Source organism: Mugil cephalus, chromosome 12 (genome assembly GCF_022458985.1).
Source record: "Mugil cephalus isolate CIBA_MC_2020 chromosome 12, CIBA_Mcephalus_1.1, whole genome shotgun sequence".
In the NCBI taxonomy this organism is placed as follows: Eukaryota; Metazoa; Chordata; class Actinopteri; order Mugiliformes; family Mugilidae; genus Mugil; species Mugil cephalus.
The window spans coordinates 11,756,722-11,783,883 of record NC_061781.1 but is presented as its reverse complement, the minus strand read 5'-3'; the positions used below and the strand labels follow the sequence as shown (position 1 = coordinate 11,783,883).

Sequence of the window (27,162 nt, the reverse complement as noted above, 5' to 3'; positions counted from 1 at the left end):
CTTTTCTTGTCCATGGTGGGAGGTGGGAGAAGGCAATTAGCAGTGTGGACGAGATAGAAGCCCAGACCGGCTCGTAATGAAATGGAATGGAGAAATGAACCTGTGAGTAATGCCCTTGAACTCAGTGAGCATTACAAAACCATTAAGCGCTCGCATCTTCTTATTTTTCCTTTCACAAGCACGAGCAAAGGAAATATTGTACTTTTATTTGTTCTGAAATGCTCGGTTTATGGACCCATTTTCTGGTGTTTTATCGTGTCCCGGTTCAGTGAAGGGGTTTGTTGTTATCACAGAGCACGTGGCTAAATTCAGGGAGGTTTGTCGAGCAGCATCCTCAGTCGGATCTGACCCTACGAAACGCAGTAAAGTACGGCGCGTTTTCAAGCCGCTAATGGTGTGTTTTCATTATGTCTTGGTGTGCAGAAACCTCTCCTGTGTAAACAAAAAGGATTACCATTAAAAAAATAAGAAATACACACTCTCTTTTGCCGAATAACACTTCTTTTCAAGTCTATTTAACAAAATATTTTTGTCTTCATGAATAATACACATTTACTTATCTCTTTTTTTTTTTTTTTTTTTTTTTTTACTCCACCTCAGATTTCAGAATACACATTATACGTTTGAAGATATTTACATATGGACATCATGCGGAGCACCAAGGGTTGTTTATTTCAAATTTGGACCCTATACTGTACAGTTTAGGCTGAACGTGTGCGAGCGTGAATTCATATACAATCAAAGTTGCTCTTGATTTTAAACATAAATTCATACGATTTGTCGAAATTATCCCGTGCCACATTTGAGCCACGCATAAACGCTCCCTTGGTGCCCCGCAAAATAATACAATTGATTGTATAATAACAGTGTTTCTCTCTTCCATTACCAGATAGTACTCTGTGTTGGTTTTCAGGCACACTTTATGTAACAGTTTTGTTGCTGAAATAAAAACAAAAACATAAGGGGAAAAACAATCTTTCATAGTTTCCAGCTACAGTAGGTCGGTGTCTCATGGAAATAGCAAATGGTGTCCCTTTAGAAAATGCCCATGTACAAGCCTTGGGTTTGAATGATTGAAGGAGAGATGGGGTCAGTTGAATAGACATTCACAAACATTAAGACTCAAGTTTCTTGGCAGAAAATGAACAAAGACAGGCTGTGCGGCTGATCTGTCCTTGAAACTGAGCAGCTTCGTGTGTTTGCAAGGAGAAAAGCAATGTTCCCCTGGATTGCCTGGGCAGAGGCTCAGCGAAGTACGATGAATGCGTGCTCCGCCGACGCCTCTTGTGTTTTTGGAAATGACACGCATGACCACCTAATATATGTTAACGCGAATGGTTTCGTCTCCGTTTTGCTTATTTCTCTCTGTAACGTACAATGCTGAGCAACGCATGCACCGCGACGGTCCTGCTGCTCGCCTGCAGTGAAATGATTTTCTTTTACTTCTGACTTTGAACGTACGGTTTGCCGTTTGATTTGATTGTTAATTTAGCAGGGACTGTTGATCTTCTTCTTCCTCACTGTTTTAACTCCTTGTTGACAACCGCTTTGCTCTACGCAGTCCCTCTTTTACGCTAAAAGCCGCTTGAAAAAAATCAAGAAAACGAGCGTCCGTGGCTTGTCTGTTTCAGTTTCCCAAATGGCGTGCTGTCTAGAAGCATCGGAGAACGCTGTATGAGGAGGGGTACAGTGAGTTACAGTGTCACAATGCTGCAAGTCTCTAATATCTTGGACCTTCAAAAATTCTGCCTGACATTTTTGTCGCTTCTCTTTTGACTCTTTCTTTCTTTACAGTGTGTTTTTAGTTTCCGTGCCATCTGTAGATTCAGTTATTTGCACTATTTAGCTGTTCTTGAACTATACTTGTCCTTATGCTCCTAATTCCTCTGCTGGCTGTTTCTGGAATGTTGTAGGATAAAATAATAATAAATAGTTTCGTATAACACACTACCATTGTGCAGAGAATTGAAACAAACAACCACTTAAAGCAGCCCAGGCTGTTCGTTCGGTATGACGCATGCCAAAGGCCATTCTTTATGAATCTTATCTGGAACAGTAGCAATAAGGCATCTGTGGTGGCAGCAATGCCTTTGAGCCAGTCAACTGCTGCAGTTACTCTAGTCTTTCTCTTTTGCTACCCCCTAAAGTAATTCCTTTTTTTTAGGGGGAGGTAGGGGTACGTGTGTAGGCTGAGTAATTATGCGACATTTAAAGTAATTAAGATGAATGACGCTCATTTAATAATTCTAAAATGTCCTGAGCACCGAAGCTGTGACTGATAAACCATTCGTGTCAGTTTTGTTTTATGAGCCTGCAGACTTCATGCCAGATAGATGAGGTCTGTCTTTTCTCACTGAAAGACACTTAATCACTGTAGCTTAATGATGACAATGACCCAAGCTTCATTGTTGCGCCCAACTTCACCCATGGTGTTTTTATTCTGCGATTTCTCCGACATCTGTGTGCTGCAGCTTTGCGACCGACTTCACCGACTATGAGATTCTCCCAAAATTAGTTTTAGTGCCTTTTAACACAATACACCTCTTTAGTCATTGGTCTTTATCCTATGTTCATTTCTGTCTCATTACAGAGTGCTGGGAGCTGCTATTAAGCAGCCCATCCATCACCACCCAGGAATAGGGTCTAAAAGGTTAACGGGAACGGATTTTCTGGAAATGGAAAAAATTTTAGTGATGAATGGCACGAGCGTTACGGAAATTCACCTTTAAATTAATGGCTAGTATTTATCATCTCAAAAACATTGTGTTTTGGGGCCTGGTCGGGTGCTTTTTCTTCTGGACTGGAAGTGTTGAGGACCACTCTGGTCTGAAAAAATGTCAAAGCCATACATTAGCTTGTCTCTGTTTTCTAGGGCTAGCTGCAGCTGAGCTATCGGCTGAGCAACATACCCGGGAGCTGAGGAACTGAGAATCTATCACATAATCTATAGAAGAGGTGTAATTGAACAGCTTTGTATCTCAACAAGCCAAGTGCAGAGTGAGGCGGCGGATGAATGACGTACTTATGTGTGCTCACATGGACAATATGCTTGCAAATGCAGTTTAGAAGCTCGGAGACATATGCAAACTCCCTCCTTTTGTCTGCTGGTTCTTTGCGGAATGTGCCCAGCATGCAGGCTGCTGCAGCGCCAAGCATCCAGCTGGATGATTTATCACAGAATACTCCTTGATTAAGGAAAATTAAAGCGGGCTGCTCTTGGCTTGCTAATTGCTTTGATAACAAGTTCAAGCAGTTAGTTAGTGGGAATATTTCGGAGAATATGGACTTCTGAGAGAAAACAACGAAAACCAATTGAGCTGGAAAGCGTTTTGCGAAAACTTGCTCTTTTGATGCAGTAGTTCTACTTTCTCTTGCTTCTGCCTACCACCCCCACAGCCACAACCGGCGCTTCCGCAGCACCAGTGCATTCTGCATGTGCTGCTACCGTATGGAAACTCTATCATGACTCAAAGACAGTGTACGTTTATTGATAAAACCAGGCTTTTGGGAGTCCATAGCAGTTTATGAATGATGACAGACATCATGTGTGAGTGGTGCGCATCTGCCATAGCAATAAAAAGTCTTATGAAGACAGAGACATTTACGTGTTATGTGCACCTTGTAAACAAGCTCTTAGTGTGAAGTCGTGAAACTCCGTTTGCCGTGCTTTTTGCCAAAGTCGATCCTCGTATAACCCAAACAGAAAAAATGAAGGCGCTGTTAAGTGTGCTTACGGTTTGTTTTTCCTGCTGTTGGATTTTTTTTTACAACACTTGCGTGATTGTGATCGATGCGTACAACAAGCTGTTCGGTGACACGCGTACAGAAATTAACGTGAGCAATTCAACATTGCCGATGGTTAGGAAAGAGTTCGTGAGCTTAGAAACTTCTTGTGTGAGAGCAGCAGGTCAACCTCTGAAAATATAGGACAATTAAAACTGGAGGGGTGGAGACATCCGTGAGACGAACTCTGTCTTCTTCTCACCGGCTAAATGTCCGTTCGCGTGAAGCTTGTGAGCGTGTCCCGTCGACTCTATGCTCTCTCAGGTGTTTAAGGAATTGTGCTCCTGCCCTGTCAATCATACAAAATGGCGCAGTAGGCAGAGCCTTGCCTGAGCTTTTCCACCTTCCCCCGGTGGAGCCTCTCTATGACAACGACTGGCCATTGAGGCACTCCCGCCGCAAGCACTGCGCCGGCTTCCACCAGTCTCCGTTGTGGCAGCGGCAGATGGTGCAGTCGTCCACCTTTACATCAATTCCGGCTGGGATGATCGTTGTTCCAGCAAAGCAATTTGGACCTGCCGCATGGGAAGGGGAGGGAAGGGGGAGAGAGGGAGAGAGGGAGAAAGAGAGAGACGGGAAAGAAGGAATGAGAACGACAAGAAATGGATGTATCTCTCCCGAGAGCTTCTCTTTGCAAAGGGGTGGTGGAGTGATGCAGAGAGCTGCAGGGAGTTAGGAGAGTCAGAGCAGTCGTACAGATCTTTTCACGGGCATGCACCAATGGGCTTGTTTTTGCAACACTAAAGCGCTTTTGTTAGTCTCCCCTTCTCCCTCGACATGGAGCGCTTTGCATCCTAATGCGCCGCGAGCAGAGGAGACTGCCAGGCGCTGGCTTGGCAGTGCAGAGGCTGGAGTACAGAGAGACGGAGGAAGAGAGATGCTGCTTTGAGAGGCAGCAGGGAGGATGGTGTTAATCACTTCGGTCTGTGTGAAAAGGCCACAGAACTCCTTAGCAATTCCTTACACTGTTTCTTTCCATACACACACACGCGCGCGGTTACTTCCGAACCAATAAAGACCTCATTAATTTTGACATCTGATTTATCCTTAAAGCGCCGCACGTTTTACTTGGATTCCTTTTTGCCGATAAGATTCCTTTAAACCGCGTTTAATATCCTTGGAACATCTCTTACATGTGTATTTGATTCCTCGACAGATAGAGAAAGAGATCAGCCTTGGCACATTTTAGCATCTGTTTGCCAGGAAGCCAAAAGTGCTGTTACCTTTGTGAGGAAGCAGCGCAGTTACTCGTAAATACCAGTTGAAATATTGTTTCCCTGTGCCTCTGGGAGGTTTGAGGCAGTGTATCACTTGCTCTACCTCTTGGTGCAGAAGATGCAAGGAAATCACCCTAGACTTAATCATTTAAATGAAGCAATCAGCAGCTCAATTGCTGTGACGGTGACTTTGGATTGCTCTCAGTATTCGGCTGTGTAAAACCTGCCATTTTCAAGACTCCTCTACAAGTAGTCATAAAAACTCATATGTCCCATAACTCTTGAAGACACAGGAGCTTTCACGGCTAATATTCATGGACATCTTAGTGTCCCAGTGGTTTTGATTTAGTGGGGGCTAACTCAATGCTAGGATCGTAAATGTGAAACTGTATCGACCTTAAAAGCTACAGAGCCATATGCATAGCCACTGAATTTCTTTAGGTGCTTTAAACAAAAAAAAATAATTTTAAAAAAGCACTGGTAAAAATAAGAATTCTTGTTAGCTGCCTCAGTTCCCAAGTTCTAGGTAATGTGCCTACTGACTCATTGTCTCACTCTCATGACACTAAAATACAACTAAAACATGTATAGTAAGATGTAGGTAAGTCACACAGCAGTTGATCAAGCTTCAAGGTTTATACCTCTACGGGATATAGCTGGCGTAACCTACACTGCTGCGGGCCATTAATACTTCACTCATCACTGTGGTTCATTGTAGAGCTGCATGATTCTGGAAAAAAAATGTGAATCACAATTTTTTTGCTTAAAATTGAGATCACATTTCTTTGACACGTTTTTTTTTTTTTGCAAATTGTTCATTGCACTGATGAACTTTAACAAAACAAACAAAAAAAACATTCAAATGGTCATTCAAGTAGAGTATCAAACATTGACATTTCCTTAGAATGTAGAGCTTATGTTTGAACAATAGACTTGTTAGCTTGTTAGCCATCTATTTAACTCTCTTTACTGCTGACTTCTCGCTGCTTCTCTCCCTCACTCTTTCCAACTCAACTCAACTGCAAGCAGACTTTCTCTATTGACGGAATCACGTGTTGTAAAGACGCTTTACCATAGGTCAAGGGAGGAGTCAGTGGGAGTGCTGCCTTTAGGGGCGCTTGAAAAAATCTGGGAAGGAATGTGAGCAATTGTTTGTGATACTACTCGTGAAATAAAGTGCTTAAGAATCGTTGTGTTTCGAAATGAGATCACGTGTATGCGTGAATCGAGATTGTGATTTTTTAACAATTTATCGTCCAGTCCTAGTTCATTCTATAAAAACGCCACCCAAACTCTAGTTAGCGCCGTGTCTTTTTTGCTAGTCAGAGTAACTTTTGTTTCTACTTTTAACAATTTTGCTCAAGATGAGTCATGCTAATCTTTGTACATCCTCAATTAACCTTTTGTGTTCCATTAAGGTCTGCTAAGGCGTCAAACTGACGCAGAAGCATAAACAGCGCATAAGAATCATGGTCTTGGCTTAAAAAGTCACTCAAATAACCAAAAGAATGGAAAATTGGCCTATCTGACAAGTGCTTTCGCTTCAGACTTTTAAATGATTTGGTTCAATTTCCTGCAAGGGCCTAAGATTCAAAATTGGGTGCTGGAGCATAAATATCCATGTGACACTGACAAAAAGAGCTGTTGGCTACCTGGTATCCCCATGCCTAGATGAGTCATTATTTGGACCTGATAAAAGCCCTTTGATCTGAGCTTAGAGGAGACACTGAGAGCGCTTGCCAAGTCTTAACTCTCATTGATCCGCCTCTGGACAGCTGGCACAGGTTACAGGACAAACCCAGTAGAGGTGGATGAGGAAAGAGGGTGACTGCTGCTACTGCCAAGTGTGATTGTTTACGGCCAGATAGATTTTGGGGACACAAGGACACAGTTTCCTGACACGCAATGAAGGACATGTGTTCACTTGTCTAGGCGTGTGACCAATTCACAGTCAATGAAATGTTGTGAGGTCAGAAGATCCTATATCAAAACTTTCTCAGTACATCATACTTTATCTGACTACAACCCACGTTGTAAATGCATATTAGGGCTGCAGCTTGTTCACAGAATATGCCTGACTGAACATGCTACCTAACTGTAACCAGCTCTATGGCACTGCTACTGCATGATATGTCAGTTAAAAAGCCAATGACAGCTTTCAGACAGATAAGACATGGTATATCTATAAATGGTTTAATCCTATTATACTGAGGAAATGCAGGCGATTTTCAGACTACTACTCATTATCATTTACTTTGAGAATTATATAATTACATACCCCCTGATGAATTTACAGTATATAATTCATGATAAAGATTAGAGCTGAATCAGTTGAATGTGGAGCTCAGAGATAAGCGCTCCCACTGGCTGACTATTCTATCGCGCTGTCTTTTGCTCTCTGTTGGTGTTTTGAGGGAGAAACACCAAGAACGAGACAGGCTGAAAAGCTACATCTTAATAATGGAAAGCTTTGACAAAAGCTTGGCAGACATTCGCATTGATTTGTTGATTTCTGCACCAGACATCAAGGTCATAACTGAGCTATATTTTGATTAAAAGTTTGTTTTTTTTTAGGTGGCAAAATGTAGTCATTTGCTTTAGGATGTTCACTCACATTTAGCCCCATTTCATCCAGGTGTATTTTAGCATCCAGATCATTAAGCCGGTGATTAATTAGAGGTAATTAGTTAAAACATTCCTCACGTACATTTTAGCCATTAGCAATTAGGTCAGCTCTTGACAATTCTTAATTGGTTTTAAAAAATTAAGCAACCCTAAAACTTTTCAGAATGGGTTTAACCAGACTTTTCAGCTTTGCTGGACTGGGGCAAAGGCCGTGTGGAGATCCAGTAAAATTCCCTCAACGTGCTTTGTCTGCAGAGGTGGCCTCCCCTTTAACATTTATGTCCTGATTTGCAAAATTACATAAGGGAGCATATATAAGAAACCTAATTTCTCAAAGTAGAATATGTTTAGGCATATTTTGCAACAGTTGAAAGGAAATGTTCTTATAATGGTGTATTATAATTTCAGGCAGTTCTTCCCTTAAAGATTTGTTTTTAGCATGCAAGAGAGACCTGATCGTAGCTTGAGTGAGTGACCATGTGTGCAGAATGTGTGGTTCCAATTATTAGTGATGTCTATCTGCCTTTGAAGGTATTGGAACGACTTCATTGAAAAATTAGTCCTTGACACTGCTGCAGTGGTAAAAGATTAATTCAGCCTATTATTATTATTAGTGCCATACTCAAAGATTGTATTAATGATTTCCTTGCAACATGTGGCAACATATCCATATTTGAAAAGCCAATCTCCAACATCGCAGTTAGATCCACTCCTAGTATTCGCTTCACACTTACACAATATGAGAAGTTTCCCTGTAAGGATGAATTCAGGAAACAATTCTGAGGTCATAGCGCACAGGGCAACACTTGCACACATATGTATAATTCAGCTTTTACTTCAGGAAAAATCAATAGGGATGAGCGTTCAAGGTTGTGACATTTGTGACCTTAACATGTATCGACCTATAGCCAACCTGTCCTGCCTGTCTAAAGTCCTAGAAGCGTTTGTCGGCTTGCAACTACATGCTATCCTGGAGGGCAGCGGTGTCCTTCAACTGTCGAACTATATTCAGGTTGTAGCGTCCTTCAGCCACATCACGACAACATCATATAGCCCATTAACCTCCCAGCATAATAACTGCTACAACTGAGGTGGTGGGTGACTGTGTTAACTCATTTGATTGGAAAAGCTACACTTTGCTGCACCCTTTGGAGCTTCAAAGAATGATTTAAGTTTAGATGAGCATAACTTCTGCTTTCCACTTGTTAGTATCATGTCTTCTTTCGTTCAAACTACTGTTAACAGTGGGTTCAAGTCAACTCTCGAAACAATTAATGAAAATGTCCCTCAAGGACTAATATTATCCTCACTGCTACTGTCTGTCCATATTCATTTTCCAAATCCGCACTGTAATAAATCAAAACCTTACAATACGCTGATGATGCCGTCTCGTATATCAATGGCCATACAGCAAATCAGACTTTCTCAAAATTAGTTGTTTTACAGATACAGTGCAATGTTATTGTTTTTGTCCAACATCTTTCAACTGTACACCTACACGTTGATTCGAAAGTGACACTTGTAGCAGTTGAAGTACTGTAAGTACAGACAAATATCTGCCTCCCACTGATGACATTTGGATGTCTCCTTTTCACAGTCCCACGTCCCTTGGCCTAAAAACGAGAGCTGAACAGCATTCCTTCATTGTCCTCTTCCCACAGCCTTTAGCCATCCACTCCCACAGAGATTTGTCTGGCTGCCAGAGCCTGACCAGGCACCCTTGGGGAACCTACAAACAGCAGGCCTACCCTGAAATGCCAAGGGTGTCACTGTGTCCTGTCAGCATGGATTAGTTCTCTCCTAGCAGCTTTGCCGCCTTGTTACTGTGGGTGTTTTTTTGTGTGTGTATGTGTGTTGGACAAAAAGAAAGCGAGCAGCGGTGATAAAAGAAAAAAAGAGGAAGTGTGAAAGAAAATGTGGGTAGTTATGGTGAAATGGTCATTTAGCATCTGCCTCAAACTAAATTCCTCAGTTCACATTTATAGGTCAGCTGCTGTGTGGAAGAAATGTATATTTCAAGAGAGCAAGAAGACATGGTGAGTACAGTTTGATGACAAAATCACTTAATTGAAAGTCTTTTGTTAAGTGGATGCAATGTCATGTTTAGACCATGAATTCTATATTACCCAAAGGTACTCTGTGTTGTTGATCATTTCAGGTTCACATTGCAAATGTGCAGTTACTGTACTTTACTCGTAAAACTCCATCTGTCCCTCAGGATTGGTGCTGGCGAAGGGAAATCTCCCACCTCGCCTTGTAAATAGTCAATGAACCATTGGAATCCTATAATTCTAATTTCGGGATTGGCTGTGTGTGACAAGGGCGTCGAGGCACCGGGAGATAAAAGGCTCTCTGAGGACCCATTAGTCCCTCCTACCATGCCTTTAATCAATGGGCTAATGTTTACTCTGCTTAGTGTGTCATTTATAATTAAAACTACTACCGCTCATTAGTGTCCAAAGGGCCCAAGGTAATAATTTTAATTCATAAAACATCAATTACATCCTCATCGTCCAAAGGCATCAAATGGTGATACCACAGATAAACTTGCTATCGTTGGTTTAATGAAAATTTAATGACTTCTAAGGAATGTGCGCTGAATTCCAAAGGCGATGAGTGTTTACCGTTTTTACAGATGGGGCAGCATTGCTCTGGCTCGTACACAGGGTTGACACACTCTGGGACGGCGCAGTCGGACACCACACAGTGCACCTCATTATTTGGTTCGCAGCGGCACCATTCACAAGGTGACGGCTGTGGGAAGAGAGGACAGGAATTCTGGGTTAGACGATTCAGCTGGTTTCATCTTAATATGTACAACGATTATTTGTAATGAGTTAGAAACAATTTGCTCCTATATGCAAAGTGTCTATAGATTCCAAATTAAAAAAAAATAACTCTCAGAACATCAAATACTGTGTTGCTATACACAGAATCGCATTTCTAAATTATTCACAACCCTAGTTTAATGATAGTACTTGCTTCCTAACAAACCCAGTGATGAATAAAACCTCTACAAATAACTAATAAGGGAGTCTATAAAGTTCATGATGCTTAGTAGTTTGCTGCACTCTGCTGCGGGCTACCTCAGGAAGCCATTCAGAGGCTTATCTCGCCACCTCTGCAACATGTAAATTAGAGCTATACTCCTCTCTGCGCTGCTGCCTCTTACTTGACTGTATCTTTTCAAAGTCTCTTGACCGGAAAATGAACTGTAATGCAATTACATGGAGTGGAAAAATACAAACTGTTTCCAAATCACCAAAGGTCAGCTGTTCATCATATTAGATTTCCTTTCTGCTCATCACAGTAAACAGCCTTTTGAGGGCATCTCTGCACTGAGCCTGCTCTTTCAGTGACTCGGTACTCTGTGCCAGCCCGAGAAGGTACAAATGCCTCACATTTGATATCCCCTTTTGCGACTTACACTGATCAGGCATAATATTATGACCGCTGACGGGAGAAGCATCAACATTGACCATCATTTGACAATACACTGTTCTGCCGGGAAACTGGCATTTGTGTGGATGTTTTTTAGACATGTACCAGCCGCCTAGACCAGACCAGGCAATCCCACCCCATAGCACTGACAGTCCTTGACAGCAGCAGCCATCCTCAGCAGGATGCAGTGTCACAGTCACACACACAAAAACGGTTTAGGAACAACTCAAAAAGCATGAAAAACTGGCGCAAGGTGTTGACCTGGCCTCCAAATTCCCCGGATCCCAAATGGATTAAGTATCTGTAGGATGTACTGGAACAAGGTTGATCCATGAGCCCCCTCACCTCAACCCATATGACCCAAAGTCCCCCACTAACTACATTCTGTTGCCAGACACCACACAGTATTAGGAAGGTGGTCATATTGTTGTGCCTGATCTGTGCATTTGGTAGGTAGGCTAATTTAATATTTTAGACTTAGACAGACTTTAATGATCCACAAGGGAAATTACTTTGTCACCGTAACTTCGTTGCACATAAAAGTAAACACTCATAAAAAAAAACACAAGAGAGATAAAATAATTGAGATTAAATTAAATAACAACGCAATCAAAAAATGTACAGGATTAACATTATACACAAGTTGGTTCATATTCAAAATTAAATATTCATATTCAAAACAAACTACTTTGTGAACAAATGTCAGAAAGATGCTTCTTCATTAGACATCACTGGAGCATGTAATACTGGTTTGAACTGATTAACTTAAGGGTGGCTGCCTGAATGTGTCCAAAGATCTACGCTCGTCTCCAAAGCTCACTTATTAACACTTTACATCTTGTTTGTTTAGTTGCTAGGTAACAAATAGAGACACCAGTGAGCTGCAGTCAACCCATACAATGGCAATGTGACATTGTTACAGTTTTCTTTATTGCGTTTTATTAAACCAAATATGTGCTGTAAGATGGATTTTGTTGCGTTCGGACAAAGCCCCCGGTATGAAAAATAAACAGCTCGCTGTTTATTTTTCATCCCGGGGATTTACATGGAGTTATTAGGTCCCCGCAATATTGTTACCAAATCATCAGCTCCGTAGTTTTCATAGATTCATAATCCAGTTTTGTGCAGAGATAAGTGAAGTAGCTGTGGTAAATACTAGATGATTCAATGTGACATTTATCAGCCTGTTTTTGCCGGGACGCATTAAGTGACGCAAAATAGCAAGTGCTCAGGCTTGTTGTTTTATTGAAATGTATGGCATGCGCCGCAGCTACACACAGGATCTGAGCAGCATTAAGAGAGGCAGGGAAAGACTAAAAATGAAGCTATTGGGGCAGTACTTCCTGAATTATGTAGAGGGCGATCTCAAAATAGACGTTGGAACATTTAACTGTATTCAGAATTTTAGTTCACCGATTCTTTGCGTCACATTTAACTTCTCTGATACGTGCAGTGGGATGGAAATTTACAATGATCATGAACTCGAACCATTTTAATTCTAATATACAGCTACTTCTGTCAGCTAAACTACACGTTGTCTACATCTGGCACATCAAACCGCACATAATAAAACTATAAACACCCATTTCTCCTATACGTGCAATAAACGTCTGATGAAAACTTAAACCCCAACACATTACCCGTGAAGAGTAATTAAATATTTAAAGCTTATGTAATCTTGTACTCCATCACAGTTCTGGTCTGAGTGAAAATTTGAAAAAGAAAAAAAAAACACTTTTCCTTTAAAATGACTGTCGCTGCAGAAGAAACCCAGGTTATATAACTGTATAAGCACAATGTGTCTCATCAGGTAATTAAAGCAACAGCAGTTTGGGATAATGAGCTGTACGCCCCGTGTTTATTGCCGTGGTTCAATGGAGATCCAGATCCACATGTTTACAAGCAATCCACACTGGCATTCTAAAGGGTGCTTCATAAAGATGGCTCACAATATGAAGCCATCAAACTAAAGTGATCACACTAAAGCCAAGTCAGAGGAACAGAGAGAGAGAGAAAAAAACACACTTCAGGACTTTGAAACATAAATTTCCAGACATGAAACGGGGATTAAATCAAACAAACCTGAAATGTAAATCTCAAACTGAAGCTCAGTATTTGTGGGCAGATGCAGGCACCAGAGAAAAACATAAAAGTCAAAACAACCATAAACAAAGCAGACAAAAAACAAAAAAACAAAAACTTTTGGCATTGTGCTACAGACGCCTTTGGCTACAGCACTCTGCCAAGGCTGCAAACAGGCTACGAGCTCAGACTCCGCTGAAAGTAGAGGCGAACGGCTCGGCTTGTTGCATTGTTCTGCTTGTGTTCATATTATAGTGGGTTCCGGACTTTATGTAAGTACTGCACATTTCTTCATCAAGTAGTGAAATTCAAAATAGCCTAAAATCTCAGTGATGTAACACAACTTTGCAGAGCCAAGTGCAATGTCTGGTAAGCCAAAAAAAAAACATGTAAATAATGTACATTTTCTAGAAACAAAAGTTCCCTGTAAGCTTGCGGATAGTTTTTGGTTTGTGTAAGTCACATTAAAGCCTCCGGTAAACAAAGATTGGCGGGGTTCCCCGTCTGCTTATAATATGAAGTGTTTTATTGTTGGCTTGCGACCATATATTCCATATATTCTCCCTTTGATTATTTGTCATTGCCCTGCTCTTTTGCTCACTTGTCTGTATTTAAAGCCGGCGGGGGAGGACCATGCCACATGTTGCTCTTGAAATATTTATTTGCTGAGTTGGGACTTACGGGCCATTCATCTGTCAGTTTTAGTTACACTGGCTTACCTGACCGACAGCCAGGGTTTTCATCCTCCTGATTCTTTCAGTAGCCGATTTAGTATGATTAAGATAGTTTAACACTGCGGCTGTGTGGCATCTTCAATGTTAAAAGCCTTCTTGCGCCACGGTTTGATTTGGGGGGGGGGGTCGTCATATCATTCGTTTCACTGACGACTCATTGGCTTTCATTTTTGAATCTTATCTTCCTCTTCCTGTTAGTCTTGACCCTTCATCTCTACCACAAAAGAACAAAAATAAAAAGTCGACTGAGCCCCACCAGTTGGAGAGTCACCGGTAACAGTTTCTTACTGTTTAAAGTGAAGAAGTTTATGTTTGAACTGTGAAATGATGGAAGTAACTAAAAGAGAAGCACTTTGTTTGAGGGAGCCAAGCACTACAGTTTTTTTTATTGTTGTTGTTGCTGAATAGTTTTTAGGTGCAGGACAAATTACTGATACTGCTGACAAAGGTTCGACTTAATTGGTTGGAGATCGGAAAAGTGTGTCATAATTTAGTGTTATGAGTGTGATGTTTTTGTCCTGTATGGTGTACTGACTTATGTTTAGATAGCAGCAGTAACGTAAAGGGAACCTTTGTGGAAGAACTCTAGAGAAACCTTTTGTTTCTCTGTTACTGACTGGTTGTAGCACCAGGTGATCTCGTGCTGCAGCCAGAGACGGCTCAGATTGGAGACGGTGCACTCTACAGTCATTTCATAGATCTGTGTTTCCTGGGGAGTGCATGCCATTTCATATCTGAAGCTCACCACGTAGAACCTCATTTCGATGTTGGGGCGTCTTTGATGAGCCTGAAAACTAGCTTGACCAAATCCAGACTAGTGTTAAGGGATGACTTTTCACTGTGGCACAATAACACCTTATCTAGGTTTCCCAACAGCGTCACATCATGTAAGCCTCCCTATCGTGAGATGGATTGTGGCCGGCGGGTAAAACAAAGAAAAGGTCTAAACAAAAGTGTAGCAAGATAACCTGAAACACTGTATCGTTATTCTCATCCTTTACGTAGGCGCAAAAAGAAACATGCGCTTGACTCGTCCATACATTAAGTAGATGGCTGTGGACAGTATTACCTGAACTAATCCCCACAATCAGAAAGCCACATATTGTTAAAAGCAAAAAAAATGTAATAATTACGGACAGGCTAACAAAAGCTATCCATCCATCATCTACAACTCTTTACCATGTAGAGGGGCTTGGAGCGTATCCCAGTTGGCACTGGGGGGGATGCAGGTTACACACTGCACATGTGGCCTCGATCACCCAGCACCAACTCATAACATTCCTTAACAAACTAATTACTAGCCGGTCTGAGATGGTCAGTTGTACATGTATCAATTTAAAAACACAGAAAAGCATATAAATGTGACTAAAAACCAAAAGTAGGATTTTTTTCCAAGTCAAATTATTGTTAAACTGATAAAAAGACATAAAACTGACTTCTACAAAGGTATCTCCTCATCCATATTAAAGCTCAGACCTGGCTGTGTAAGACCCTAGTGTTCATTCACTGCCACAACTGGCCTTTAAAAATAAATAATTTCAAAGGCAAAGTGGCATTTCTCTATAGGTTAATCTGCCAGATTGGCTTGTGATGAAGGCCAGGTAGAACGCTTCCAGTGCAGACACTTCATAGGAAGTACATTAAAAATGCAATTTGAAAAGAAAACTACTTCAATGCACCTATGACACATTGCAAAGTATCCTTCAGTGTATTCAGTGGCGCCGGGCGCTTTCAGAGCGTCCTTTTGTGTGAGGTCTACTGTGAAGAGGATCAGTCATGCCTCAGCCCGGGCTCACAAAAGAAAATGGAGCACTAGAACCGAATTTAGACGTGCTGCCAGATGTTTTGGTGAAGAAAAGACTCCTGTTGTTCCCGTCTTATTGGCCGGGTATTAGAGGGAATCGGCTGTCATGCTTTTCATTCCCACACTGAGACAATTGGAGACAGGGCAGGGAAGCAATGAATAGTCAAATAACCTTCGGCGGGCCAAATGGTAATGCGACATCACTCTCGGGCTGGACAACAGGGTCACAGGAAACTCGCCAGTGTGGCTAATAGGAGTGACGGGATGAGTTGACAGTCGAAATGCGTGCTGCCGTTGTCCGTGTCAAAACAATATTTCACCAGGGGTCAGAGAGTACAGAGAAGGTAGAGGCAACGCTTGGATGAGTTGGTTGCTTTAAAAAAAATAAATAAATAAGCATTTGTACAACAATACTGCAGCAGCAATTAAGTTTGAAGATTCTTCGTGGCCAAATGATCTGCACTTAACAATTTCTTCTAATTGGGAACGTTGATGTTTCAGGCAAATTGGATAGGAAAATCAGCCCGAGCAATCATCTTTACAGCTCGCTTTCACTCTGAGGTACGTTGTAAAGCTGCTGTGGTTGCGATGTGGGGGCAGCCCAGCATATGTGTGTGAGCGCATGCTGTTTTAAATTCATTCTCATTCATTCATCATTATCGTCTGTGCGCGTGCCTTTCACAGTACGTTGTGCTGTAATAGCACGTCACTGTCTACTAAGGTTTTTGCCGCAAAGACGGGGCAATTAAAAGGTATGAAAAACAGAGTAATTACAAGAATCTTTCATAATATTGATGGATTGCATGTGCAAAGTGTTAAAAAGTAGCCTGTTTACGATATTTCCTCAACGTTGAAACAGTAGCTGCCCTTAACGCCACTGAATTATTTTCTCTGGAAGAACAATTAAGCACGGATGGGATTGTTCACATCTGAGTTCACATCCCAGCCCTGGCCTGAAGATCTGGGATCTGAACTCACCCTATAGCTCCTGGTTCTTGATTGCAGCTGCGCTGAGGCCAGAGGCACGCCGGCAGCCATGCTGGGCGGACTGGTCCCTTCCTCATCTGATGGGAAACCCTGTAGGTGAAACACCTACTAAAGTTGAGTGGTACGACTCGCTCACAGGGCAACAAAACAAACCGGTGGAGAATAGTCTTGACCGGTGTCTGCGAAGGTTCTCAGTCATCCAGGCCATGGTGTGGCCAAGAAAGGAAGCTGAAACTAGGGCAACTGGACTTGTAGAGTTTCTTGAGGACATTCCACCACTCACCCAAGATGTTTTTCGGTTCTATACGACTGGTGGGGAATTTGGATTTAAAAAAAGAACATCTGTGGGTGTTGCCCTACTGAAACTCACATGACTATCTGGTTGTTACAGTTTTAGTCACGTGACCTATTGGAGCCAGATGTTCTTACTAAAACCCAGACTCCCCATGAGTCTTTTAGACCTGAAGAAGCTCCTTGGATGAGTGGCGAAATGTCTTCAAGAAAGCCCAGTTGCTCTCTTTCAGCTTGTTGTTTTGGATACTTCTCATAAATCTAAAGTATATGAGCATCAAATTCTACGTTTCTAAAAGTAAATACTCTGAAGTGGACCGATCGAAAAGGGAATTTATTCATGCGGTTGCTAATGCATGAGTTGTAACAACATTACTTTCAGCGAATGACAGCTACAGCCATCAGCATTGTGTTAAATGAATGTCCAATACCACTTACATGATAATTACTGCGTGCTCTACTTACACGGAACTTAATGACTGACCAACAACAATAATGGGGTTTTCAGCACGAGGAAGGTGTTAATGGGTGCCAAAGAATGTTTATCCCATGCGTCAATTCTTCCTAAACATCCCAGCTAGACAGGAGCTATAAACGGGGCTACATCTCTCTTGTTACGTTTCTGAAATGCTGCGTCTGTGTTTCTTCTCCATCATCTCCTGCCGAATATAAATGCAGCCGTCTGCACAAAGCAACACAATCACCGCAAAGGAAAATGCCAATGAGGCCCGCACCAAAGGTTAACCTGTCGGAATCTCTAAACGGGGGCCCGCGTCGCAGATTCTGACGGCCTTTGATTTCCTTGAACACTGCAGGGTTCCGAGGCTTTCATGTCCTCACTTAAGAGGCTCAACCTTCGCTATTTAGACTAAGACGTTACGGCTAATGTTGCGGCCTCAGATGGGCGGAGGCCGCTCATCCTGCACCACGTATATAGATCTGTTCTATCGCTATTACTGGGAATGGAATGTCAATAAAAAAAAATAAATGCTTTTCTTCCTGAACCCACGTCGAAACGTCCTTTCTCCTTCATGCTCTCCAGTCAAGGTTAGCACTTGGGTGAGCTGCACTATTGATGGACTTGAGCTCACATCAAATTGCGGGGCTTATGCACTCAGCCCTTGCAAAATCTGTGAGCTTGCATCCCAATGTAGGAGTGAGCCTGATTCTGTCTGACGCGCAAACGCACCAATCAGTACAGATTAAGTGCAAAGGTTTTTAAAGGGCCGATCCCACACAGCACCTATTAATGGAGACGTTACATAACTTTCAGCAATGCATAATGTAGGGTTTGAACTATTATTTTTCTTCATACATTTCTTGATTTAATACAATAAAAAAAAAAAGATTTAATATAAGCACTGTCAAAAATAACCGCAATCATTTTCAAGAGCCTTGGGGAACAATCACTTCCAACAAATCTCAACATCATATCAAATTTTTGCTCGTTCAAATCCTGACTGATTAACGTCTTACCTGAAGCGTTAATTGATTTATATGATGATTGACAAATGGGTTAATTAATTGTTTCGTAGTATTAACGGTACTGGAGGCAATAAAAAAAATCGTTAATAACGGGGAAACCAGTACCACGCCTCCCTGGAGCCCGGGGTAACTAAACCGCAGCTCAGCAGGTTCAATATAAATACATTTAATATGGAGAAAGCCAAGCCCGTGTATTTATTTGCCTGCCATATCCCCCCCCCCCCCCCCCCCCCCCTCCCTTATGATCTCTCAAAAATTGCATTTCCACACATAGAGTGTGGCAGAATACTTAATAATGACACCTCTGTACCTTCGCATTTGGGTTAACTCGCTGTGTAGACCCCTGCCTGCTTCAATTTGTTTCGCTGACATGACATGCTAATGTTCACAGGTGCCCGATGTTCCAACACCTCCCAGAGGTTTCTTTGCTTTACCTTGAGCCGTGAGAGAACGAAGCTAAAGCAAACCTACTGCAGGTTACAAGACGTGTAGAGCAACTAGAAACACACTCCTTGCTCGTTCGGGTCGTGGTTGTAAAGGGTTTTATGTGAAGCACAGCGAGTATATGCAACCTCACGTCCTCCTTTGCTCTTATCATGAATACTATTACCACTATGGGCTACTCTCTTAATGAATCGTACCTAAGAGTGATGGAAAAGTAGGTGCCCTAATATTCAATAAGCTGCTTCAATTAGCAACTCAAGGATTTTTTTTTTTTTTTTTTTTTTTTTTTTTTTAATGGGATGACAGTTCTTTACTTTAAGTGCCCCAGGGAGCACTTATTATTAGGGAACTTATTCACGGTAGTCAAAACTGCATAGAGGTTTTCAGTAGAAATCTAAACATTAGACTGCTTTCTTTTCTTTTCTTTTGTATATAAAGATGAACAAGCTTTTCTGTGCATTTACATTTAAAGGTTTCCTGGAGAGCGATTTTGAAGCTCCATGCGTTGGCTCCATCCATCGCCATCTTTGCGGTGTCTGACTCCGCCTTACTCCTGGCCAACCCAAAAATAGGCCGGAGTTGAAGCTTGGGTGAAGCAGAGGCGGGGCGGGTTACTTTGAGGCAGACAGCAAACTGTGAGGTCAGTCATCGGTCACTCAAAGCAGGCGCAGCCTTAATAAAGTATGCATGACTTCAATCTAGTCATCTAATTTAGACTGGTTAGTCATATGGAACATTCGTCATGAATAGGTAAATAAGCTACGGGGACTAAAATAGTTTTTTTGCAGGGTGCACTTTTCTGTAAACGTAAGAACTGACGCTTTTGGCACTTCTGCCTCGGCTTCATTTAAAGCCCACAGACGTTCCACTGGCAATTTACGTCAACCACACTGCATTTTAAGTGGGAACAAGCATTAGCGTAGTTGCTCAGTTTGTCGTTGAACTGTAAGTGTTACTGGTGTTTAATATGAATAATTAGTCAAATAACTGTCACTGGTGTCACGTTTACAGCTTCCGCCACTGCAACTGGGTTTTCAGAAAACAGGATGATAGAATACAAACTAAATCCAGCCATTTTCTTATGAACCATTTTACTTCTAAAGAGCCGCAGCGCCCTTAGTCCAGTATCTAAGGCTAGCAAAGAAAAGATACCGTTAACAGATCAAAAGAGGTTTGTATGAAATAACATGGTCGGCTTTGATTAAACTGTTGGAAAAATGAGTCTGTTGTCTGTAAAATAAATAAATAAAATAAATAAAAAAAGAATTTACTGTACTGTACTCTTTGAGTATATGAATCAGAGGTTTTCTGAATGGACTTGACATTGAACATTGCTGAAGCACTGGTCTCTCTACAGCAGTTACCAATACTACAGAGCGCTTTGTTCAACTACTGCTGAAAATAAGGTAAGTTTGTAACAGTTGTGCATTGTACAATGCATGGCGAAATGTATTTTTGTACCTGCAGCCAGTTGTAAAAAATAAATAAATAAAATACTACAGTGAAAACAGTAATAATTCCACATAGCACAAAACGTAAAAATATTACCTATTCCTGAAGATACTTTCGAGCGTTTTCTTTCAAGTATTCATTTAGCTCAATTTCTGCTGCCCTCGTCGGGTGTTTTGGACTAGTTTAATACCAAATTGGCTGCCTAAAAGAGAATTGCATACATCCTCACTGAAGTACGAACATAATATCCTGCTATACAGTCCTGGTCACCACTATTGGCACCCTTTCATTTTATTGCATAACCTGTACAATATCTTCATAAATAAATGGAATTGGTGATCAGATTTTTATTTAATTGGATGTCAAAAGTAATTGTTTTTCAGCTTACACGTTGTAACTTCCAAGAGGAAAACTGGAAAAACTGACATGATAATGAAGGCACCTCTTCTTAATATTTGGTTGCACCAACTTTGGCAGCTTCTTTTTCTCCCCCTCCTCCTTTGCGATTTGTTCAAGCTCTTGAACATTTCCAGGATTCCTCGCCCCAGTGGCAGATTTCAGCTCATGCCATAGATTTTTTTCAATGGGGTTGAGATTGGGACTCACTGCTGGCCAATTTAAAACAGTTTTTTTTTTTCTTTTAAGCAATCCTTACACTAGTGTAGCACATTTTGCTCTAAAATTTGGTAATCCTCTGATTTCACGATTCCTGTGATACAGTCAAGGCCTCCGCCTCCAGTACCAGATGCAGCAAAGCAGCCTGACAACATTATGGATCCTCCGCCACGCTTAACTGTTGGTAGGTCGTTCTTTTTTTCAATGTTGAGATTGGATTGTGCCATTTCAAAACATTTTTTTTTGTCTTGTTAACAATTCTTACACTAAGTGTGATTTTGCTCTAATTTGGAAAATCCTTGATTTTCGATTCCTGTATACGTCAAGGCTCGTCCTACCGATTGCCCATTAGATCCTGCTTGTTGTGCAGTGTCGTTCTTTTACCATTTGCACCAGTTGTACCAAATGGTGTCATGCAGTCTTTTGTTCTCCAATTTTCCCATAAGGATTGTGGTTTGTCCTCTTTTGCAAAGAACAGTCCTTATTTAGCTTATTCAGCAAGGGGGTTTCTCGCTTCGCCATGAAGTTGCTTGGTTTAGTGCCAGTGTACGTACGTTAACCTACCAGATTGTTCCAGGTCAGCTTTCAGGTCATTGGCTGTTTTACATTGTTTTTTTTTTCCCCCCACTGCTGAAACAGGGATACCAAGGTCCCTGGAGATGGCCTTATACCCTTCAAAAGTCTTGTGTTCCCTTGTCTTCACCATTGTGACAAATGAACAACGAATAACACGTGGCCTTTTAAAACATTATAATTTTTGTCATGTGGGCGCTGACAGTTTATCACCAGGTGATTCTAATTTCTGATTAATCGCAGCTGAGTCAAAATGTTTTTGTGTGTGTATTTTTTTTTTCCCCCACGCTGATTTCAAGGATGCCAATACCAATCACAGCACAATCCTTCAGTTTTTCTACCCTTTCTTCCTTTTTCTTATTATAAATTGTTTTGCTGTTCGGTATCAGACATGAGTCGTCTGCAGACCAAAGCTGTTTCGCTCGATCCACTTTTTCACGAGACATTCTGCATTATGTATTTAAATTGCATGTGTGCCAATAATGGTGACCAGGACTGTACCTCAGTATGAGAACGCATTCAATTTTCTAAATCAGAAAGTGGCTCAAAAATATCTGAATAATGTAGTTTTTTTATGTTTTCTATCTGCAGCAAATCTTTGAATATTTTAGCAGAAACTAGTCATGTCTAATCATACGCAGAGCAAGCGTTTTTACTAGTCTTCTTGTAAATACTGGACTCACTACATGCAACTGCATGAGTCTCAAATCAAACTCGAGTCCAGAAGGCTCGTAATTTAGATCGCTACTAGAGCCCTGTGGGCTTCTTTTCCATTCAGGGCTTGTAGCGCTCGGCTGACACAACTGTAACGGACGCACTAATCCTAACTGGTCCCTGATATATGTGCACAGACATGAACAAACGCCATGATTAACCATTAAGCTATACTCTTGTTTAGGCCACGTTGTGTCATATTACATTTCAATCACTTACAGCCTCAGTCCACCAGTGATGAATTTGAATGAGGATTTGTTCCTCGTGGGCCGCAACAGTTTAAACACAGACTGTATTTGTCACGCTTCCAGTGTCATTATAATCAGCCAGTGGTGTCATGCTTTGCAACGGCCGCTGAGATGCCGGTGCGATGGGCATCGAGCTCGGTTTCAAAAGGAAACTGATTTGTGGAGACTGAGTCATCTTCGGCAAATCCAGAACATTAAAATGCGGTTATAGCATATGTCAGTTTAGTAACGCTGGCCGAGTGTTCGCTTGATGAGGCAGGGAGGAGGGGGATGACATCACTCTGGGAAGCAGCCATCTTGGTGCCCTTGGCCAATAAACACATTTTGATGATACTTCAACAGTATGCCAGGGGCTAATCTGAACCCAAACACAAAAGCCTCACAAATCCTCAAGCTAATTCACAAACTTGAGCTGCTGCTGTGTTGCATTTCACCATCGTAAACTGTACACACATTCAAAGATGATCCCTGTCAACAAGTTGCAAGACCAAACAAAATAAGATCGGTGTGTAGGTGTTGTTTTTTTTTTTTTTTGTTTGTTTTGTTGTTTTTTTCATTTTACAACTGTGGATATCTACTGGCTTTTGTTGCTATGAGACACCAGCAAAGTGCCCCCACTGTGATGTTAGGTATTAGGTTTGCCATAAACCTACGCCAATCAAGCATAGCATTATGACCACCTTCCTAATATTGTGTAGGTGTCCCTTGTGCCTCCAATACGGTTATGATTCAATGAACACGGGTCTTCTGAGGGTTATTAGTGGGGGGCTTTGAGTCCTGTGGGTTGAGGAGAGCGGACTCTGTGGTTCAGGTTTGTTCCAGTACATCCTACAGATACTTAATCAGTGAGGGATGTAGCGAATTTGGAGGAAAGGTCAACACCTTCTGCTGTTTTTCATGTTTTTGAGTTCTTCCTAAACCGTCTGTGTGTGAGAGTTAGAGTGTGTCATTGCTATGGGGTGGGGGTGCCTGGTCTGTTCTAGGTGGGTGGTACATTTCGCATCCACACGAATGCCAGGTCTTTTTAACAGGAAGACGATCAATGTTATTTACTTACTCTCGGTGGTCAAAATGTTGGGGCTGATCGGTGTGTCTTGATCACCCAAGTATAGTTGTATCGCGTTTGTGTCTTTGGACATGAAATACATAAGTGAATTGCTCAGATTGTCATGTCATGGTTTCGTTTAAGGGATATAGACGGACAAAAGGGAACCGATTGTCAAACATCTTTTGGGATTTTTCTGACTCTCATGTTCCTACGTAACAAATAGTTACGACTACTTAGCCTGAAAATAGTATGTTAGCAATACACTATCGTTCTTTTAAGAAAAGCAACGTGCATACTGGAAATCCAGTCCAAACGTTTGTATTTTTTAGAAAGGGACGCGCGTAAATCAAACGCAAAACACCCAAGACGTAGTGTACATTGAAACTCGACCTGTCTTACCTTGAATTCCTCCAGTATTTTATACGTTTTCCCCCGGTACTCGCAAAAGTTTTTAACCTCTTTGCACTCGGGGCAGCATCCATTGTGTTCTACTTTGGTGCACTTCGGGTGCAGTTTCGGGCACTCGGGCTGGTCGCACACGGGCCCGTCCTCCGTGCACACGCACGGACAGTTCGAGTGTCCCGGGTAGAAGCGCTCCTCGAGTTTGTAGACGAACCCGCTGTCGTCCACGCACCCTTTCCCCCGGTAGTCATCGAAGACGATGTTCTCGCCGGCGGTCCGCTCCGCCTCGTCCGCGGCATAATCCTCGGGGTTGCCCACGGTGGCCGGAGACACGGCGCTGAGGGCCAGCAAGAGGACGAAGGCGGCCGAGAGGAGAGGGCCCATCCTTCGCCGCGGCGTTGACGTCCACATTCAACACGGCTATGTGGATGTCATCCCTAGGCTCCCGGTATCCTCTCCGGATCCGTCCTGCCCCTCGTTATCACCATCATCAACACGTTAGGAAATGGGCTGCAGTGGGGGTGAGAAAAAAAAAAAAAAAATCAGAGATGATATGATGCATCTGCTGCTGCTGCTGCTGCTGCTGCTGCTGTGCACATCCTCATGAACCAACCTCACCTTTCCACACTTTTTTTTTTTTTTTTTTTTTTTTTCAGGCCTGGCTACATTTTTGTTACCGTTTCCTGTTGCTGCAACCAATTATCCAACAGGGATCACTGCGAATTCTTAAGTTATTAGTCTGTTCCCAGAGAAAGAAAAAAAAATGGGGTTGGTTATTGCAGCACAATCAACAGGCTAATGCCATCGGTCTTGAATGCAAATTAAAACCTTCGTTACAATGAGGTGTACGTCAATGTGGTCGTTGTGCGGCATTAGCTTCAATTGGTCTTTTCTCCCAAAATCACAGCAAGAGCTTTGGACGTGCAGAAAAAAAAGATGATTATACTATTATTTATCTGAAGTGGGTGGAGTGTGCTCCTCGCTGTAGCCTCCTCATCATTCAACAAACAACAACAACCTATCAGAGATTACAATTCCAACTTTATGAGAGGGATCAGAGACAACAGGTCGCTGTAGTGTGTTTCCCTTCAATCAACAATTACGCACATGACTTCCCCAGCATTGGACTTGCAGCAACCTGCTCTTAGTAAATCAGCCGTGTAACATGCAAATGTACCGAAACATTGCTAAATGCGCAATGATCTGACAAAACGAATGCATCACCCCCTTGGAAAGGGGCGAAAATCCGGACAGTTAGAGCAAAATATAACCGAAGATTGCCATTTCTCCAGAGACAACAGTGGTTGCATATTAACGACAGAGAAAACTCACCGCGTTTGATTTGCTTTAATCAATAACCACTTAGTATGAAGCCAGGAGACCCAACACATCGGGGGCTGGAACAGATCGCAGATAGTCGCCTTGCCGATTGGAAAACTTCACTCTATCCACAGGGTAAATTCACAAGGCTCCACGAGATATTGTAATCTCCTCCTCTCGTCGTGATGGTGGGATTAAAAGCAATTAAACACCAGCCTTTTGGAGATTTGGTCCCCCCTTTTCCAGTGCAGAGAAAATGACATCCGCGCAAAAGTAGATCTTCTTCATGATTATCCTCATTGGACTCACCTTTTATTCTTTCTTTCTTTCTATCTTTTATTTTGGAGACAAAATTGCAGTTCGCGTCTGCGATACGGTCAGAGAAAGAGAAACCGAGAAAACTGCTAGAAAAAAATCCTCTGTAGCGTTCCCTGAGAATCAATTCAGTATTTCCCAACGATGCAGGTGAATATTAGAAAGCGGCAGTCAGTCTTGTTGCACATATGCGTGTATACATCCATCGGTTGGGCGACAAATTAAAAAATAAAAAATAAGAATCCACGTGGGAAGAAGTTTAAGAGTATTAAAAAAAAAATGAAACCATTCGAGACCGAAGCCTGTGATTACCTGTGATTCAGCCGGGGTCGCATTCATCGTCAGCAGGCGAGACTGAGAGGAGGGAGCGCTCCGACTTTCAGCACCTTGGAGAGCGACTGTCTCCTGCGTCCTGCACTGAGCAGAGCAGAGCAGAGCGCCCCCTCGCCCCCCCTCCGTTACCCACAGCCACGACAACACTCCCACGATCCGACGGCAACTGCGACTGCGTTTCTGGAACTCGTCTTGCAAGAGTTAAATGCTAAAAAAGAAACAGCCACACGGCGAATTGCTCGTTCAGTGGTCAGAAGGGTCTCCAAAAGGAGCAGCTAAACCGCGGAGGTACGCCAGACCCGTTAAGTGTATCTGAACGCCTCTGTGCATGCTTGCCTCGTTATGCGCCTGTGTGTCTGCGTACATGCGCATCTGTGCCTGTGCGTGCCACTGTCCTCACACATGACCCGGAGCTTGTTTTCCCCGAGTCCCCCAATATTTTAAGGCAGACTTTACCGAACGCTATTCGTTTCGTATGGCGCAACGCAGAAGTCTGACTTCTCAGATCCCACCACGGCAGAATTATACAGTTTGGCTTTGCGGGGGAGCGTGAGATTTGTTTTACAGATGGTAGCCCATAGGGGCCACTGGCTGACTACATTCAGTCCGAGCACATGTGAATGATTGAAACCCAGAAGACCAACACTTAATTAGACATCCCCACGAGGAATCATAAACATCCATCTACTGCAGCCTTATAGCCTACCCTATTTAAATATAGCTGGGCTCTCCAACAAGCATGCAGCAGATGTACACATCTGCATCTGAGCACGCTTGGCCCATCGCGGAGGGTCAGATCCAACTGAAACTGCATAGTTAATGAAATGCTTTCAAATGCTGCGTGAAGCCATGCCTTCTGAGTGCAGATGGTTTCAGACATTAACTCTAGATGTACATGAGTGTATGGCATCTGCATGTCTTATGCATACATGGGTCATACACATAAAAAAACATACATACAGTATTTTAAGCAGGTGTGAGCAACTAAGATTGCTTTAAAAAATATAAATATGATCGTTTATTTTTTATCAATTTGCAAAATGCAAAGTGAGCGGACAAAAGAAAATTCTACGTCACATCAATATTTGGGGTTACTACCCTTTGCCTTCAAACCAGCAACAATCCTTATAGGTGAACTTGCACAAAGCCAGGGATCGTAGAACCAGCGGTCGGCCAAGGAAACTTAGTGCAGCAGTTTGGTACAATAATGAGCGTCTGCAGGCAACAGTGAAGCAAGGCGGAGGTTCTT

General features: G+C 42.3%; 1 protein-coding gene across 2 annotated transcripts; it reads right to left on the bottom strand.

The window, feature by feature from the left end:
• Nucleotides 1-563: 563 nt before the first annotated feature.
• Nucleotides 564-26,437, bottom strand: vwc2l (von Willebrand factor C domain containing 2 like). 2 transcript variants are annotated; one of them, XM_047600671.1, is made up of 5 exons: nt 25,278-26,437; nt 23,943-24,455; nt 16,665-16,763; nt 10,250-10,379; nt 564-4,298 (listed from the first exon to the last, which is right to left on the bottom strand). In XM_047600671.1, the coding sequence occupies exons 2-5, from the start codon at nt 24,354-24,356 to the stop codon at nt 4,147-4,149; spliced, it is 795 nt and encodes a 264-aa protein (XP_047456627.1). In that variant the 5' UTR covers nt 24,357-24,455; nt 25,278-26,437; the 3' UTR covers nt 564-4,146. The 2 variants fall into 2 exon arrangements, with proteins under 2 accessions (XP_047456627.1, XP_047456628.1); XM_047600672.1 differs by lacking the exon at nt 16,665-16,763 and having other exon boundaries at nt 25,278-26,427.
• Nucleotides 26,438-27,162: the final 725 nt, after the last annotated feature.